The sequence below is a fragment of the Vombatus ursinus genome, unplaced genomic scaffold, assembly GCF_900497805.2.
Source record: "Vombatus ursinus unplaced genomic scaffold, bare-nosed wombat genome assembly UNPS02004827.1, whole genome shotgun sequence".
Classification (NCBI taxonomy): domain Eukaryota; kingdom Metazoa; phylum Chordata; class Mammalia; order Diprotodontia; family Vombatidae; genus Vombatus; species Vombatus ursinus.
In genome coordinates this window covers 754,592-773,264 of record NW_020944605.1, presented here as the reverse complement: position 1 = coordinate 773,264, position 18,673 = coordinate 754,592, and the positions used below count along the sequence as shown (strand labels likewise).

At 36.8% G+C, this 18,673-nt stretch overlaps 1 protein-coding gene across 2 annotated transcripts in view; it reads left to right on the top strand.

Moving 5' to 3' along the window:
• Positions 1 to 18,673, top strand: part of DMD (dystrophin) — a 2,133,690-nt gene that overhangs the window by 1,762,882 nt on the left and 352,135 nt on the right. For both annotated transcript variants that reach the window (XM_027841994.1, XM_027841966.1), the window contains one exon: positions 10,774 to 10,920. In XM_027841994.1, the coding sequence (XP_027697795.1) occupies positions 10,774 to 10,920 (147 nt within the window). The remainder of the gene's footprint in view (positions 1 to 10,773; positions 10,921 to 18,673) is intronic.

Here is an 18,673-nt window from a genome sequence, read left to right as displayed (position 1 = left end):
GCCACAAAAACCCCAAATGGGGTCATAAAGAGTTGGACATGACTGAACAACACATACGTGCGATAAAATGCTATAGGCTGAAATATTTAAGAGATAGGGGTCTATGCTCTCTCAAAGGTTTTTATTTAAATCATATGTAAGAACATATTTGAAGAAATATATATTCCCACTGCCACCACCCTATTCAATCTCTTATCATTTTATTTCTACATGACTGTAACATTCTCAGTAGTTTCCTTTCCACACTAATTCATCCTGCATATCACCACCAGGTTAATTTTTATTAAACTGGTTTTTACTGAAATGTTAATTATGAAGATTATATTTAAAAATGTGTTGTAGATTTTTTGAGAATCAGTTGATAAACTTCTACCAGCACTCCCTGGGTATAAGGACAATATTAAAATTGGTCTCAAAAACCATCAGGCTTAAAATAAATTGGGGAACCTATCCAAAATTTGTTTATTTCTCTTTAACTTTGTGTTATCTATCTCTCAGAATCTGAATCCATGTGATATTCTGGGAGCATGTTTGAATTACATGCATGCTTCAGGTAAAAGTAATATTTTTATGGCAGAATTATCTAACTCTCATGTTCCTCTGTTTTATTTCACCTGACGAGATCTGGTGTGAGTGTCCTTGAAAAAAAGGCAAAAGATTCCATTTCCTTATCAGGGTGAGAAAAGGAGCAGTTGGAGAGAGAGGGAACCTAATAGAAAAGATGTTAATGATGATAAATGGAAAAATCTAGTCAGTGTTTTGCAGGCTGGTGAAAATTTTGGCAAGTAGAAGAAACTTCTTTTTTTTAAATCTAAAGGAAAATCTAAGAGAGCTCCTGCTCTGTGGAGGCACAGTTGGTCTCCTTAGCAATTCATGGATTATCATTCATTCTTTAATAAATAAATAAAGAGATTTCCTTAACTGCCACTTCATGTTTCATTTCATATAATTAAGAGTTCTCTGAAAGAAAATATTGGTATTCCTTTCACTTCTTAAACAGCCCAAGAACACTGCCTGTTTAAATGATTTATTTATACTCATTAGAAATGTTTTTATTTCAGTCTTGGTGATTTTGCATTTAGTCTCTGTAAAAGTCCATTCATAACCTTTTTCATAGCTTTAATTTTATTGACAGAAAGTTACACAAAGCTTGAAATAAGGTTGATAGTTTCTTGCAGTTTGTGTGTGCATATATGTGCATGTTTCTATAGACAGTGAGGGGGCAAAGGGTTCCCCTATAAGAAGGAGGTAATTAGCAGTTCATAGATGGCATTATAAAAATGGATTCCTGAGGAATTCTCAGGTCTAGCCAGACTCAAAATCTAACTTTTTTTCCTGCCTCAGTTATTTAGACACTATTGCATGTATTTTTAACTTCAAAGAACACGTTTTCTCAAGTAATCATCCATCTCTGACAATCTACTCCAAGGGTTGTGTCCCTCTTGCAGGGCTGCCCAGCATCCTCCATGGTGATAGTGGGCTATGGACAAGGCAGCAAACAGAGACAGGCTGAGGCCTCTCAGTATGCATCATAATACAAGTACCAGATGACTCATGATAGCTGAGGGGCAAGAGCAAGAAAGAGAATGGAGGCAGAAGAGGGCTTACTTGCAGAAGTCCAGATCACAGTAGCTCAGAGTCCAAAAAGAGCCAGCTGAAGAGAAAGGCCATTTCTTTATGAAATAGTCACCATCAGCTAATCAATCAACAAACATTCATTAAGCACCTACTGTGTTGTCCAGCACTGCATCAAGCACTAGAAATACAAAGAAAGGAGGAAGAAACCCACTGTCCCTTCTGTCAAGAAGTCTATAGTCTAATTTGGGAGACAACATGTAAACAATCATGTACGAGCAAGGTTTGTACATAATAAATTAGAGATCATTAATAAAGGGAAGGCACAAAGATAAAGCAAAATTGGGAAAGTCTTCTTGTAGAAGATGTTATTTTAGCTGGGACTTAAAGAAAGTCAGAGAGGCCAGGAGACTGAAGTGAAAAGGGAGAGAATTGTCAGGCACAGGGGACAGCCAGTGAAAATGCCTGGAGTTGAGAGGTAGAGAATCATGTGGGTGGAAAAGCAGGAACACCAATATCACTGGTTCACACAGTATGTTGGGAGAGGTAAGATGTAAAAAGACTAGAGAGGTAATAGAGGATCAGTTTAAGAGGAACTTTGAATACCAAACAAAGAATTTTCTATTTAATCCTGGTGGTGATGGGGATCCACTCAAGTTTACTGAATAGAGAGGTGACATAGTCAGGCCTCCATCTGCATCATCATCATCATTACATTTATAGAGTACTTTAAGATTTTTACAATGCTTTGCAAACATATTATCTTCATAACAACACTGTGAGATAGGTGATATTACTATTCTCATTTTATAGATGAAGAAACTGAGGCAGGTGATAGTTGTTACTTGCCCAGGGTCATATAGCAAGTAAGTATCTGAGCTCATGTCCTCTCAACTCCAGGTCCAGTACTCTATCCAATTTGTCACCCAGCTGCCTCTAGGAAGATCAGTTTGACAGCTGAGTAGAACAATGACTGGTCTGAGGAAAGAAACTTGAGGCAGAGAGATCCACCATGAGCTTATTGCAATAATCCAGGCATGAAATGATAAGGACCCGGACAAGGGTGGTGACAGTGTCAGAAGAGGGAAAGGGGCATATGTGAGAGATATCATGAAATCAACAGGACTTGGCAACATATTGGAGGTGGTGGGTGAGTGTAAGGAGTTGAGGATAATACCTACGATGACTGCAAGGATGGTGATACTCTCTATAGTAACAGAGAACTTAGAAAAATGGGAAATAATGGAAGGGCAAATAATGACTTCAGTTTTGGCATGAGTTTAAGATGTCTACAGGACAACCAGTTTGAGATGTTTAGTAGGCAGTTGGAGATATGATACTGGTGGTCCGGAAAGAGATCAGATCTGGATAAGTAGATCTGGGAAACATCAGCATAGAGATCTACATCTAAAAATAATAGCAATGACTTGACCCAGTAGGCATAGAGTCACAGTTGTAAGTACACAAGAAAGGGAGTCAAGAAACGTAGATGCCTTATTTAATTTATGGGAGTGTCAACTTGATTTAGAGTAAGATGAAGAGAGCTATCACTGCCTACTCCATCTAGATAATGCCCAGATATCATAAGTGGTGCTGACTCACCTCCCCATTCTTCTGAATGAGAAGGAACTATAGTGAGTCCATTGGTGGATAGCACTTAGCAGCATCCATTGGAATGCAAACAGACATCTACTCATCAGTTTCATTAGTCATTAGCTTATTTTACTACATCTGCTTGAAGGCAATAAAAGTGAGCTGACTTCTTAGTTGCCTGTAATTCAGACTTTTTGCTAATTCAGACTGTCCTTCCCTCCGATTAGTCTAATTTAGTGATTGCAATAATCAATGTCATTTTATGCATATTCAATTAGTATATTCTCACCTGCATACTTAAGATCTAAAGTTGTACTAGGTTTCAGAGATAGAACGGCTTACAATATAAGGAGCCTTTTGCCCAATGGGCATCAATTTGCCCAATTTGCTAGCATCAATTAGAACAGAAATAGGAAGTATTTGTTTTATTTCTTTTGTTATAGGAGTGATCGATGTCTATAATTATAAAGTATGCAGGCTTAAATTAAATAAAATGAAGAAGAATAAGGATTTGGTAATTATCAACTAGACTGTAATTGCGGTGAGGCCAGGGAACAAATTTGATTCTTCCCTGCCTCCCATACCCAGCTGCCTTAACAAGACCTCACATAACATCCATACCAGGTACCTCATCGAGGAAGACCATGTTCATTCTTTCTTTTAATAAATACTGTAGTTACCTGATGTGCTGCTCCTTTGGAGAGATACCAAGTTTAGATAAGATAGGATCACCATCTTCCTGCAGCTTATAGAAAGCTAGGTCCCAGAGAGAGAACAGATGACAGTAGAGGCCCTGCTTTGGGCTGATTGATGAATGGTTTGCTCATCTATGATAGGATCTTCACGAAGAGAATAAGGATGTATCTATGAGGAAGCATGTAGGTCCAAATAGGAGAGAAAATGCAATGTACAAGAAAGGATTTCTGAGACTAGGGCAAAGAGATGAAATAGTAAATGCTTCAGTGACTTTAGAAAGGAAGGCACAAAGTACAGTAAGACATATTAGGCGGGTCAAAAGCAAAAAGTTCTGATGGTGATTTAATAGAGATGAGTGTTCTTTGATATCATAGGATGGGCCTGGTAAATCTGCCTTCTCTGGTCTTTAAGGGGCCAGCTCCCTACCAGCCTTCTGGTTGATCAAAGTTCAACAAGTATTGAATAGCTAATAAATCAATGAATTTGGGTCATTTTTAAAATAAAGCTCCCCCTATAAGGCATATTATTATAAATCAGCCCTTTCTTATCTATAATCAAATCCACTTAGTAAGGTAAAAATTCTGTCTGCATGAGAGTAGTCATTTGGTCAGATCTGGTCTGATTCATTTTTCCATTGAGAATATATCTCAGTTGTTTAACTGATTCTAGGAAAATGCACGATATAATAGATTCTCTGCTTAAAGGCTTCCTATTTATTGAGTCAGAATTCAAACAATGTCTATTGTTGGACATTAACAAATGTTAATGTCAAAAACATTTAACAAATGTTATTGATAACTAAGGAATAGTCCTTAATGCCATCCCAAATATTAGAATTTTGATATAATATAGAATTGAATGGTATATTTTGTAACAATTTGTGTGTCCTAAATATTTTTAAATGTAAAGATCAATTTACATTTGCATTCTTGAAAACCAATAATAATAACATAATGATAATCACTAACACTCATTTAATCCTCACAACAGCCCTAGGAGAAGGGTGCTATGATTATTCTCATTTTACAGTTGAAAAAACTGAAGCAAATGGAGGTTAAGTGACTTGCCCAGGGTCATACAGCTCTAATTGTAAACAGAAACAAAACATTTAAAAATACCATTACACTCTTTTTCTGTCCCCCACCCCCAGTTGCAAGTCCTACTATTACACGATTTCACATATAAATATTTTCTATACAATACTAAATCTACTTTTCAATATACATGGTATAATGCTTCATATTTATATTTACATAAGGTTCCAGCAATATATGTGAAGATAGCTAAGTGGTGAGGTGGAGAGAAGGTTGGACCTGGAGTTAAGATGTCCTGAGTTCACATCTGGCCTCAGACACTTATAGCCCATGTCCTTAGACAAGTCACTTAGCCTTGTGCCTCAGTTTCTTCATCTGTATAATGGGAATAATAATAGCACCTACCTCCCAAGATTATCATGAGGATCAAATGAGATGGTATTTGTAAAGTACTTTGCAGACCTTAAAATGCCATATAAAAGTTACGTTATTGAAAATGTAGTCAGTTAACTTCATCTTTGTTGTCTTCAGATGTTCCTTTCTTTAATTTGTGTTCAGTGCCTGGTTTTCTGTCTACTCTCTGCTGTCCCCTGAGTGCTCCAAAACTGAAAAGTCATCACTTTAATACCCTATGTAACTAAGCAAAACTTTACTCACATACCTCCTCTTCTACCCTACTCTTCCACATCATTACATCTCACTCCTTACTACCTCTGACTTATAAGTAAAGATTATTCTTTTGAGACATTTTGTATCTTTGCTACTAAATGAGGTTATCAAATCTTGGTTGAAGAATCCTATCTCCCAGCCTTCTATAAACAATGTTTCAAATTATAGTCACAAGTATTTTCAGGTTTGCAGTTACTACTACTACTACTACTACTGCTGCTGCTGCTGCTGCTGCTGCTGCTGCTACTACTACTACTACTACTACTACTACTACTACTGTTAATAATAATAATAATAAGTAACATCTATATAGTGCTTTAAGGTTTACCAAGCAGTTTACATATATTATTTCTGAGAGTGACTTGCCTAGCATCTCACAGCTGGTGTCTGTATGAGGCAGGATTCAAACTCTGGTCTTATCAACTCTAAGTCCTGTGCTCTTTCTCCAATATGCTACCTATCCTCATGCAAATTGGGGTTTTACTGTATTTTGCCATGCAAATAATTTTAAATTTCTTTAAGAACACTTTAATATTTTTCTAGTAAGCAAAATAAATCTAAAACAGTCATTAGTTTCAGGGTAAAGGAGAACATTAGTGAAGAGAAGAATGAACCTAAGTCTAAAGAAAATGGTAAGGAAGTAGATGGAATGAAGATAACAGTTGGTCTGGCAAGCAAGATTTTAAAGAATGTAAATGAAAAGGTTGTTGCTAAACACTTATTGAGTTCCGTCAATCTTCTAAGTTTACCCCAGAGGAAAGAGCAAAAAAAAATAATTAGTAGAATGTAAACTCCTTTACATCAGGAACTGTTTCACATGTGTGTTCATATTTCTGCTGACAAGCATATAGTTCCTACTTCATAATTGTTGAGTCGAATTGAATTAGGAGAATGAAAGTAATTGACATGGCACTATTAGATAGCTGTAACTATTAGAAGTTACAAATACATTTACTCAAAATAGAATCTTGGGTTTAAGAGGCACTACAAGTGTCATGTAGCCAAACCTACAGATACTAGTAGGTAGTCCTCAAAGATGCATATTGTGTAACCTGTAAATTCCTTCAAACTCTGGGAGGGAATCTCCCTCAACAACATTCCCACAAAGTAGTCATCTAGAATTTGCTGAAAGACTTCTACCTCCTAATTCACCCTCTTTGCATGCTTCGGTTACTGTAATTATTTGGAAATTTCTCTCTATATCATCCCCAAAACTGCATTCCTGAAAATCCTATTCCTTCCCTCTAGTTCTATAGAGTATATGGTGGAGATTGATATTAGGCAAAATTTGGCAGGTTGTATGTGGCCAGATTGTCATTGACCTTAAATGCCAAATAGAGAGTTCAAAATTTACTTGACAAAAGGTAGCCAAGTAACATTTTTGAGCAGAGGAGTGATGCTACTATATTAACAAGATTACACTGGTAGAGGTGAATAAATTTTGGAGGGTCAGGATTAGCAAGGACACCAATCAGATGATTGTTCTTATGGTGACAACGTAGCCCTCAAAAGTGGTGGCAGTAAGAATACAACAAAGAAAATGGAGCTGAGAGACATTGAAAAGGCAGAATCAAGAAGACTTAACAATAGATTGGCTGTGGATGAGGAAGAATAGAAGATTTCAAAATGACAGACAGAGTGAACAATGGTGCCACAAACAGAAATAATGAACACACAAGCTAGATAATAATGGTATCCAGATTTCAGATTTTTTGTGAGGATAGTGTGATAATGCTTATAAAGCAATTTACCCACTCTAAGGCATTATATAAATATTAACTATTAAAAAGGAAAAGATAACAAGCTCAGTATTGTACATATTGAATTTTAGGTGCTAGAGTGACGTTCTGGCAGAATTGTACTGTAGATAGATGGTAATTTTACTAATGTCCTATATCTTTCCTCCCTTTTGTGGCCAAACTCCTCGAGAACATCATTTACAGTAGGGATATTCCCTACCTTTCCACTTATTCTATTCTTAATTCTCTACAATCTGCCTTCTGACTTCACATTTCAACCAAAATTGCTCACTCCCAAGTTATTAATGATATCTTACTTGCCAAATCAGATAGGTAGAAGAAGCATCAAGAGAGATTGGTTTCCTGAAAATCTACAAAGGAGAGTATCAAGGAAGAAAGAGTGATCAACAGTGCCAAAGGCTGAAGAGAGGTCAAGGAGAATGGGGACTGAGGAAAAAGTCATCGAATTTGGCAACTTAAGAAACCAACAGTAACTTTGGAAAGGGCAGTTTTGATGCAATGATAAGGTCAGAAGCTGGATTCTAAGGGATTAAGAAGACAGTTGAGAGGAGAGAGAATGAAGGCAACTATTATAGACATCCTCCTTGAGGAGTTTAACTGCAATAGAGAGAAGATACAGGGCAATAGCCGGGTTAGAGGGGTTAAGTAAGGGGTTTTTCAGGACAGGGAAGATATGAGCATGTTTGTAGACAGTATGGAATGATTCAGTAAACAAGAGACTGAAAATATGTGAAAGGGTAGGGATAACAGAGGGAGCAATCTGTTGGAGAAGATGGGGTGGAATACTATCACTTGAGCAAGTGGAGGGGTTAGCCTTGGTAAAGAGTAAAGCCATTTCATCATGTGAGATAGGTGAAGAATGAGATAGTGGCAGAAGACCTCTGAGTAATAGGATAAGAGGAAGAGGATAGAAGGATAGGATAGAAAAAGAAGCTCAGCAAATGGCCTCAATTTTTCCCATAAAATATGAGGTAAGGTTCTTGGCAGAAAGAGTAGAGGGGTAGGGGGAGCTATCAGAGTCTTGAAGAGGTGTGCAAAGAGGGGGATAGTGAGTTTTTAAAAGAGATAGAGTAGGATTCCCTCGCAGCAGTGAGGACCCAGATGAAGTTATAACATAAATTTGTAGTTAACCCAGTCAGAATGGTTGCTTGCTTTTTTCTATCCTCATTAAACAGTACATTTAGGGGAGAGAAAGCAGAGAATAATGAGAGTGATTCAAGGCTGAGGTTTGGCTAGGCATAATTGGTGATATGCTAAATAGGCAAGAGATTCAAGAGAGCAGGTTGGGGTAGGGTTGAATTGGTTCACCAAGGAGGCAAGATGGGTGGAAGAGGAGAGAGTGCCTAATGCAGGGAAGATGACACTTAAATTTAAATCTGGCATTTAAAGCCCTTCACATCTGGCCCCAATATACCTTTCCAGCCTTATAAAACATACTCCTTCACATACACTATGGTCCAGCCAAAAAGACCTGCTTAACTCTTTCTCAGTATGACACCTAGGTGGTAGAGTGAATAGAGTGCTGGGCTTGGAGTCAAGAGACGTAGGTTCAAATCTAGCCTCAGATACTTACCAGCTTGTTATGCTGGGCAAGTCCTTTAAGTTCTGTCTGTAGTTTCCTCAACTTTAAAATGGAGATAATAATAACACCTACCTCCCAGGATTGTTGTGAAGATGAAATGAGATAATTATTGCCTAGCATAGAGCCTGGCACATAGTGGGTACTTAATAAATACCCTTTTCCTTTTTTTCCTTTCCTTCCTGCTCACACATTGTCTTCCTCATCTCACTTCTCCAAGCCTTTACACTGGTTCCTCCCAGAAGCCCTCATTTCTTTTAAGGCTCAAATCAAGTTTTTCCTATTCCTTCAGCTTCTAGTCCCTTCTTCTCACAAAAATTACCTTGTTTATTTAGTATATATCCCTATTGTCTCACCTGATAGAATGTAAGCTCTTTGGATGCATAAAATTTCATTTTGTCATTATATTTCCAGAGCCTTGATTAGTGTCTGGGACCCAGTAAGCACTTAATACATAACTGTTGCTTGACCAAGCAGGATAGTTGGCAATGTCAAAAGCTACAGTTAAGGCTAAGGACTTGAGAGAAAAGCCACTGGATTTGTCGTTTAAGTCATTAAGGTCCTTTGAAAGAGAAGTTTTAGTAATTAGAAAGCTAGCTTAAGTAGAAGCCAGACTGCAAGGGATTGAAGAGAAAGGAGGTAGGAAAGAAATGAAGACATCTGGTGTAAACTTTTTTAGAAGCTTAGTTATGAAAGAGTGGAAAATAGAATGATACTTGAATGAAAAAGAAAGACCAAAAGAAGGCCTTTCTCTTCCTTTTTAGGATTGAGGACACCTGAGAATGTAAGAAATAGAGGACCTAAAGTGGAACAGATTCTGTGGGGCAAGTGGTGATTTCAGTTTGGGATATATTCATTTTGAGAAGCCAGAAGGTCATTGAAAAAATTCATTATGAGTTGGCCATTTATACTGTCTAATTTTTGGTTTGGTATATCAAACTCTTAGGTTTTATTATATTTTCTCATTTAAAATATAATAATACCTAACTGCTTGGTACATGTTGATTATGGAACTTCTTACCAGAATAAACTTGACAATGCCATCCAGCTTTAGAAATACACGTGGAGATTCTTTCCAATTAAAAAAAGAAAGAAAGAAAAAGCAAAGTCCAGGATAGACTATACTTTGTCAATATATATATAGTGAATCAGACAGAGAAGAAACACCCACCCCATATTAAGCAAGCAAGGGCAGGATATCACCAAGTAAATTATGCTGTCCTTGTGCACAGGCATTACATTACACAAACTGTTCTTCTAAGTGAGAGAATTTGTCCCTTAGAAATTGCTCATTGGTACATTTGGACACTATGTATCATGTTAAAGATCCATAAATGTCACCATGGTGGAGTTAGATGTGATGCATTGTAATATCTTCCCCAAATCTGCATAGAATTCTTCTGCTCAACAGATTGTCATGATGCATTGCTTTAGAAGCCCTACTACAGTGCTTCAGGAACACTCTGAGATGCCTCATGGGAATCTCCGTAAATCATCATCACATGGACAGAAATATCAAGAGACTAGGATATCATATTTTTGGACATGACAAAAAGAACCCTTAAGTGAAACTTTTTATGTTTATGGTATAGAGTTTTTCTGCCAATATTTTGTGATTTATTGTACCTCTTTATTATGAAAAGTAAAGTTGACATATTCCTGTTCCAATAATGAAACAGGTGGGCTTTTAAATCTAGCATCATCTCACCACTCCGTAAGTTCCTCATAACCTCTAAGGAGACTTTTATTATTGTTGCTGTATCATCATTAAGTGAACAACCCAGGAACTTACTCCCTTTCAATATAGTCATACCTATATGCTGTCAGCATTTACATTTTCCATCTTGTACTTGATTGTTTCCTGCAGGCACTCCGTGGAGAAATCGCCCCTCTTGAAGAAAACGTAAACCATGTCAATGGCCTTGCCCGGCAGCTCACAACGTCTGGCATTCAGCTTTCCCCATATAACCTCAACAGTCTGGAAGATCTGAACACCAGGTGGAAACTTTTGCTGGTAAGCTTTCTGTGATCATCTTTGCCATTCTGCACTGGAAAACAGGAAAACATTCACTTCATTTTATCTTTATGGTAACATTTTGCAAAAGTAGACACTCAGAACCACTTGGCAAACTTCTACATGCCTAAATTTTGAAGGGGTTAAGGTAAACTCTAAGCCTAATTATAGCACTCTTTTAGTGACTATCTCGTCATCTCTCAAACTAGCACTTAATATTTTGCAAAATAAAATAGCATACTATAATAAAATAATTGAATTGGTGACATCAAGTTACACTTATCTGTTTGTCTCAAGGTTGATAAAGCACCTTTTTTATAGAGTGTAAAAAATCTAATTTGTACCATAGTTAATAATGATGTTAGCTGCCCAACCCATTGGGCATCAGGTATCTCAATAGCTATAAATGGACGCTCTTCATGATTTTAATGTAATAAATGGAGTGGATTTTTCCCCCACAAGTAAAATCATATCCCCATCTGGATGGATTTTTGGCAGGGAGACAGGACCAGAAAGAAGTACATATGGCCTTCAGTCCTCTTGAGCATACAACTACTACCCCATATGTCCATTCCAACAACTTCCCAAGTGTCTATAATGAAAAATCTGCATCTATCAGTATTAGTAACTGGTATTTATTTGCATGAGGCTTTACAAAGCAGTTATTTCACCCCTCCTCTATGAGATAGTACAAATATTATCATTCCCAATTTTCAGATGAGGAAACTGAGGATCAGAAAGCATAAGAGACTGTCCACACTTACATAACTAATAAATGTCAGATCTAAGATTTATATCGTCTGACTCCATATCCATTGTTCTAATCATTAAACTCTTCTAACAATAACAGATGCTGCCAGTTTCAGCTGAGTGATTGTCTGCATTATCCTGCTTTAAATGCATAATGGGAGACGATGCCAAGAACAATGCTTGTGCTTTCATAGTTTCATAGAGTGTAGTATTGTGTGCTCTTGAGGGTGGAAAAGAAAGCCAGGGAGGATGTGTGCTTTCAAGGCTTTAATGAAAAAATGATGAACCAGCTCTCTCTTTCTATCAAGAGTCCATTTATGGGTATGGTTCAAAGTCCTACCAAAAAAGATAGTAGATCTTTAATAAATAAAACATTTTGTAAATCTGATATACCCTGTAAGATCCTGAACAATTTAAGTCTTGTAGGTGATAGAAGGTCATGAAGCATTTGTACAATTGATTATTTTAAGTTCTGTTGACAAAAGTGTGACAGCTAAATGGTTAGTTACATGCCTTTCTGTGTCTGTGTTATCCATACTCTGTTTAACTGTTGTATACTATTAAATTCTTATCAGTACAATCTTTAATATATTTTCCATTTCAAGCATAAATAAGAAAAGTAATAACTGTCCAAAGAAAATCAATGGCCCCATTTGTTTCATTCAAGCACATTTCAACTATATGTTAGAATTTGTTCAGACAGCTAAAAAGCTATATTCATTTTTAGAATGAGGTACAAGATTTGTGATAGGAACCTATAAATTCACAAATGATGCTGAAAGATTGTGACCTGTATGAAATCAACACTGAGATATTTTTCTAGGTGCATTATTTATTTAGATATTATGTTTTAGAAAATATTAGTAATTTAATGTGAATCCATTCTTTAAAATGACTAAGAACTTGGTTGAAAGTACAAGGAAATAAGGTATGTGGGTGCCAGCAAAAGGCAAACATACAATGAAATATGGTTCAATTTTTTTTTGAAGTTGCTTCTAGGTCATTCCTCTATTTTATATTATTGACATATCCTTAAGTCTAGTCTCCACACTTCTTCCTAAGGACACATGCCCCTATATGATATTGGATTTTTTTTTATATAGTAACCCAAATATTTTGGGAGAAAATAAGCCAGAGTTATGGGCATGTATAGCCATGTCTTAATGACCAAAGCAGTGTACATCCAAATTAAATATTTCATCAAAATGAATGGTGGAAGCCATCTGTTTCCTTTTTTGTCTTTCTATCCTCAGCACTTAGAATATGCTGTAAATTTGTAAAAAAAAATGCTTGTTGAATTGAATCTGTTATCAAGGTATGTTTTTTAATTCTCACTGAAATCAGTACTCATTAAAATAGCTGAACTTCTTGGTGCGACATGAATTGCCTCCATCTGGACACTCAACAGTGGCTACTGGGAAAATCTTATCCAGTTTGATCACAAGAACGATAAATGCCAAGCACTGAAGTCTAATTGCCATTGAGATACAAGTGTTACATTATAGGTCCTTGGGGGAAGAATACAGATAGTTTTGGAATATTTTCACCTACAAACTACTTTAGATATGAAAAGAATTGTCCATGCAAAACTTTTTTTTTTCATTCAGTTTAAACAAAGTGATGCTGCAGAAAAAAAAAAGTATACTATTTGAAATTCCAAGACCTGGGTTTGAATTCCACGTATCATGTTTATTAACTGTGTGACTGCAGACAGTTCACTTCTCTCTGAGTCTCAGTTTCTTCATCTTTAAAATGTGAATAATAGTATTTGTACATACTCCCTCACCAAATTGTTATAAGGAAAGTACCTTGTAAATGTAAACTGTGGGGAAGCTAAGTAGTGCAGTGGATAGAGCACAGGGCTCAGAATCAGGAAGACTCATCTTCATGAGTTCAGATCTAGTGTCAGTCACTTCCTAGCTGTGTGACCCTGGGCAAGTCATTTAACCTTGTTTGTCTCAGTTTCCTCATCTGTAAAAGGAGCTGGAAAAGGAAACAGCAAAACCACTCCAGTATCTTTACTAAGAAAATCCCAAATGGGTCATGAAGAGTTGGACATGACTGAAACAACACAACAAAATATAAACTATTATTACTAGCTCTTCCATTTTGTATGGTCATGACACTTGATAAAATGCATTGCATGTATTTCCCTTGGTAAAAAACTATTTATAAGACATATTGATAATTTACTGATGAAACTAGGGCCATAGTTTGATTTTTCTATAGCTCAGTTAACTTAAATCACTCACATTCAAAGCTTTATTCTTAGCCAACTATCACACAAATGTGTGCTTTTTCACCAAAGGGCCTACCAGGAAAAAGAGTGTGCTATACAAACCCATCCCCATTACCAGGCAAGTATTTCAAACTTTATGGCTTGATAGTTGATCAGTTATAACATCTCTGCATCCATGGGATAAGGTATATCTTTATCTTATTTTTTTTTCTAAGAGATATGAAGACATTATTCGGCATCAACTCAACAACATGAGGCTTGCACACAAACACACACACTCTCATTATGTCACTTCTGTTTCTATAAGAAATTAATGATTTGCAAGAATCACATGCTTGAAACTAGGAGGGAGCTTAAAGGACAGCGAATCTAACTCTTTCATTTATCAGATGTGGACTGTCCAGGAACTTTAATTGACAGATATAACCCAAATCCATAGCTCCTAAAATGGCTAATGGCCTAATGCCAGACAGAATTTCTCCCTTCCAACAGGGGGCCATGTAATGGTTCATACTTCTACATGTTGATGAGGCTTCCACAGACTTTTCTCACCTAGGATTAGAGCACTACCATATCTGGCCCAAAGGCTGCTCTAATGTATACTAAAGGCAGTTAAGTTGCACCATGGAAAGAAAAGTGGACTTGGAGTCAGGAAGCCTTGAATTCAAATCTAACTCCAGATACTTGTTAGCTGTGTGACCTAGAGCAGGTCACTTAATCTCTTCCTGTCTCAGTTTCCTCATTTGTAAAATGGGGATAACAATGGCACCTACCTCTCCGAGTTGTTGTAAGGATCAAATGAGATAATATTTGTAAAGCACTTAGCACAGTGCCTGGCACATAGTCACCATTTAATAAATGCGTTTTCCCTTTCCTGCCTGTCTTCTTTGACCTGGAAGGTAAAATCTGGTCCATAGTGAGTCCAATTGGTCAGACATGGTAATGGAATCTTTACAGTCAGAATGAGACTTCTCAGACACTCTTAACTGAGTTTGCTAAGATTTCATTGGCAGAAAGGGTTCCACAGAAGCAAAGGGTCAGAATGGACCTCAAAGTCCTGCTTGTCCAATGCATGTTGTTGTTATTCAGTCATTTTCAGTCATGTCTGATTCTTTGTGACCTTTTCTGAGGTTTTCTTGGCAAAGATATCTGGAGTGGTTTGCCATTTCCTTCTCCAGCTCATTTTACAGATGACGAAACTGAGGCAAACAGGGTTAAGTGACTTACCCAAGGTCATACAACTTGTAAGTATCTGAGGCTAGATTTGAAGTCGGGTCTTTCTGACTCTACCCCCAGCACTCTCTCCACTGCACCATTTACACATACCTGAACAGGAATCTCCTCTACAATATATCCAACAAATTTTGTAAAAAATAACTTCTAATGAGGAATCACTTGCTATGTCCTGAGGCAGCCTATTATACATTTGAGCAGTTCTAATTATCAGGAATTTTTTTTCCTTGCATCAAACCTATGTGCCAAGCAAACCTACCTTGCCCTGACTTTCACTCAACTGTTTTTAGTTCTACCCTCTGGAATCAAACAGAACGAGCCTGCTTCCTTATCCACATGAAAGCCCTTCACATACTTACAGAGAGGTATAATGTCCCTCTTTACTCTTTTCTTCTTCAGACTTACTAATTCCTCCAGCTGATGTACATGGATTGAGCTGCCCCACAGGAAACAGTGGGTCCCCTTCAAGCAGAAGCTAGATGACCACTTAGGAGGGCCATAGTGGAGATTCACATTCACATATGGATTGGGCAAGATGGGCACTAAAATCCCTACCAACTCTACAATTCTATTATTCTATGATTTAACCATTTTGAATTCCTTTACCATCTTGGTTTCCCCTCTAAGTTCACTCCCCAACTTATCAATTTGATGTTGTTGTTCAGTCGTGTCTGACTCTTCATGACCCCAGCAACCATTCTGTCCAAGGAGTTTTCTTGGCAAAGATACTGGAGTGGTTTACCATTTCCTTCTCCAGTGAATTAAGGCAAACAGGGGCTAAGTGATTTCCCCAGGGACACACAACTAGTTAAGTATCTGAAGCCAGATTTAACTCAGGTGTTCCTGATTCCAAAACCAGCATCCTATTCACTGAGCCACCTAGCTGCCGCCAACTTGTAGATAACTTTCCTAAAATGCATCGCCCAGAGCTGAACATATATCATATGACAGTTCAGGTCAGCTGAACTGTCACTTCCTTGATCATGTACACTATTTACGTCTTAATGCAGCCTAGAAATGCCTTAGCTCTCTCATTCCCATATCATATCATTGCTGATTCATGTGAACTTGCAGTCCACTAAAACTCAAAGATCTTTTTCAGAAGAATCTAGGTTTCAGTTTACATATTGTCTCATCCATTATACTGTGACCTCCTTTAAAAGCAGGGACTGTTTTGACCTTTCTTTGTATCCCTAGCACTCAGGGTGGGTGCCTGGCACATATTAGGTACTTAATAAAAGCTTGTTTACTTCAGTGACATATGCTTTCTCCTGGAAACCAGGAAAGTGACAACCTAGAATACTGAACTCTTACAACCATACTCAATGTAGATTTAGTAGACCTTATAGGTGTTGATGAGAAGGAGGAATTTTAAAAGATTCAGGAAATTTGGATTTTTTGCAATTCAAGCTAAACTTGCTTGTCTATGCAGTCAAAATGATAATCTGATAGCCTGCATAAACACTAAAGTAAAACTACATGACTCACATTTTCTTAGAAATAAATTATTTAGAAGTCCATTTTTTTCCTCTCTACTGTATCACTCCTCCAGAATATGTATAGTAAACATGAATTTGACTATTTGTTTGGAAAACAGAAATCTATTTCAAATATTCAAGTTTAATTGTATATACAATTCTACCTGATAATGTGTAAGGGAGAAAGGGGAAGGAAAGGAAAAAGATTCATTATCCAATTATCAGTGACAAAATAAATTTTAAATTATATACACCTTCATATGGATTTGTGTAGATGTGCTATGTTTTATTTTTGGAATTGCATGCATTATAGTTTATAAATTCAGGCTTTATAAACATTTTTGGTAATGTAGAATATACTTGACTTGTTTTTAGTATTCCAGATCCTTTTTAATGACTCACAGAGATATTAATTTTGAAAACTTCCCTTTATAGGTGAATGGATTAGTGATCCCTGTGCAATGCACCCATTAAAATCACACCTGTAGAATTGAATATAAAATTAACAAGCATTATATTCATTACAATTCTTAGAACCAAGCAATGGTGCTAAAGTCAACCAAAGGTGAATTTCATGAATTAGTTTTCAAATCAGAACAAGTATTAATATGGGGTCAACTAGAAATGGATACGAAATATGAAAGTGAAAAAATTTATTTATGATGGACTTTATAAATATTTCAAAGATTTTTGTAGATATAATCATATTATATATGTATATATAAATACATATTTAAGTATGTGGTTATTCTCTCTTGACAGATACATGAGCTATAGAAGGGAATATGGAGGGACAATTTCTTTGTATGTACTACATCTGTGTAGAATAGGACGTGTTCCTTCATGTAAAGAGCACATGCTTCATAATCTGTAGAGACTTTTGGAAGAAACAATCACTTAAAAAAAGCTCAGTAAAATGAAAGTTTTAACAGTTGTGAAGTTTCTTACAATAGATTAAGGGACAAAGTGTCATGAATTATGGATTAGACTTTACAAAACATTGCTTTTCTGCTTATGACTTTGTCATTGCCTTTCTTACCTCCAAGGCACTATAACTTTTATAATTCTCCTAATACTGCAGATCAAATTGAAATTCTCCTCTCTGGCCATAATCACCTGTCTTTCCTTCTTGCTCACACTCTCATCTGTCCCCAACTACCTCTTTGTCCTCACCATGACCTTTGTTCCTGGAACCTTCCATATTTTCTCAGATCATCATCCTGTTCTGACTATACTCGCCATCCCAGTCAGCCACACTGATATTTCCATGAAGCATCTGCCTTTACTCTCTAATGGCAGGATCATGAGATTAGATTTAGAATGGAAAGGAACCTTGGAGTTGTCTTTGTCTCTTCCTCTTACTTCATCACATCCAAATAATTGCCAAGTTCAGTCAATTGTACCTCCATAATATCCCATGTTGATTCTCTCTTTCCATTACCACTACCATGTCAGGAATGTCTACCATGTCTACTCCTCCCCCGTGTCAGGACCTTATTGCTACTCATTATTGAAATTATATTCTTTCCTCTTGCCTCTCCCTTCTCTAATTTATACATACTTAGCTACTATCATTTTTATTTCCTATACATATCCCTTCCACAATGTGCTACTACTTTATTTTTTCCAATCTTATTTCATGTGATTTCCCCTTTGTTTCCTCTAGTTTGAGGCAAATTGGATTGCACAGTATAGTGGAAAGAGCCCTGGATTTGAAGTTGAGGACCTGAGTTCAAATTCTGATTCTGTAATATACTTGTGTGACTTTAAGCAAGTTACTTAATCTCTCTGTCTCAGTTTCCTCATCTCTCCAGTAAGGGGTTGGACTACATGTTTTCTAAAGTACCCTGTAGCTCTAAAGCCTATTAACTTAAAGGGAAGTCTTGCTTCTCCCCATAGCTGTTCTTCCTGTATATTCCAAATTCTTCTGAAACTTTGAGTATTTGTGTGTCTGTTGTTATATAGCCAAAGCACAAAGACTGCTATGTGGTTCAATGAATGAATGAATGGATGGATGGATGGATGGATGGATGGATGGATGGATGGATGGATG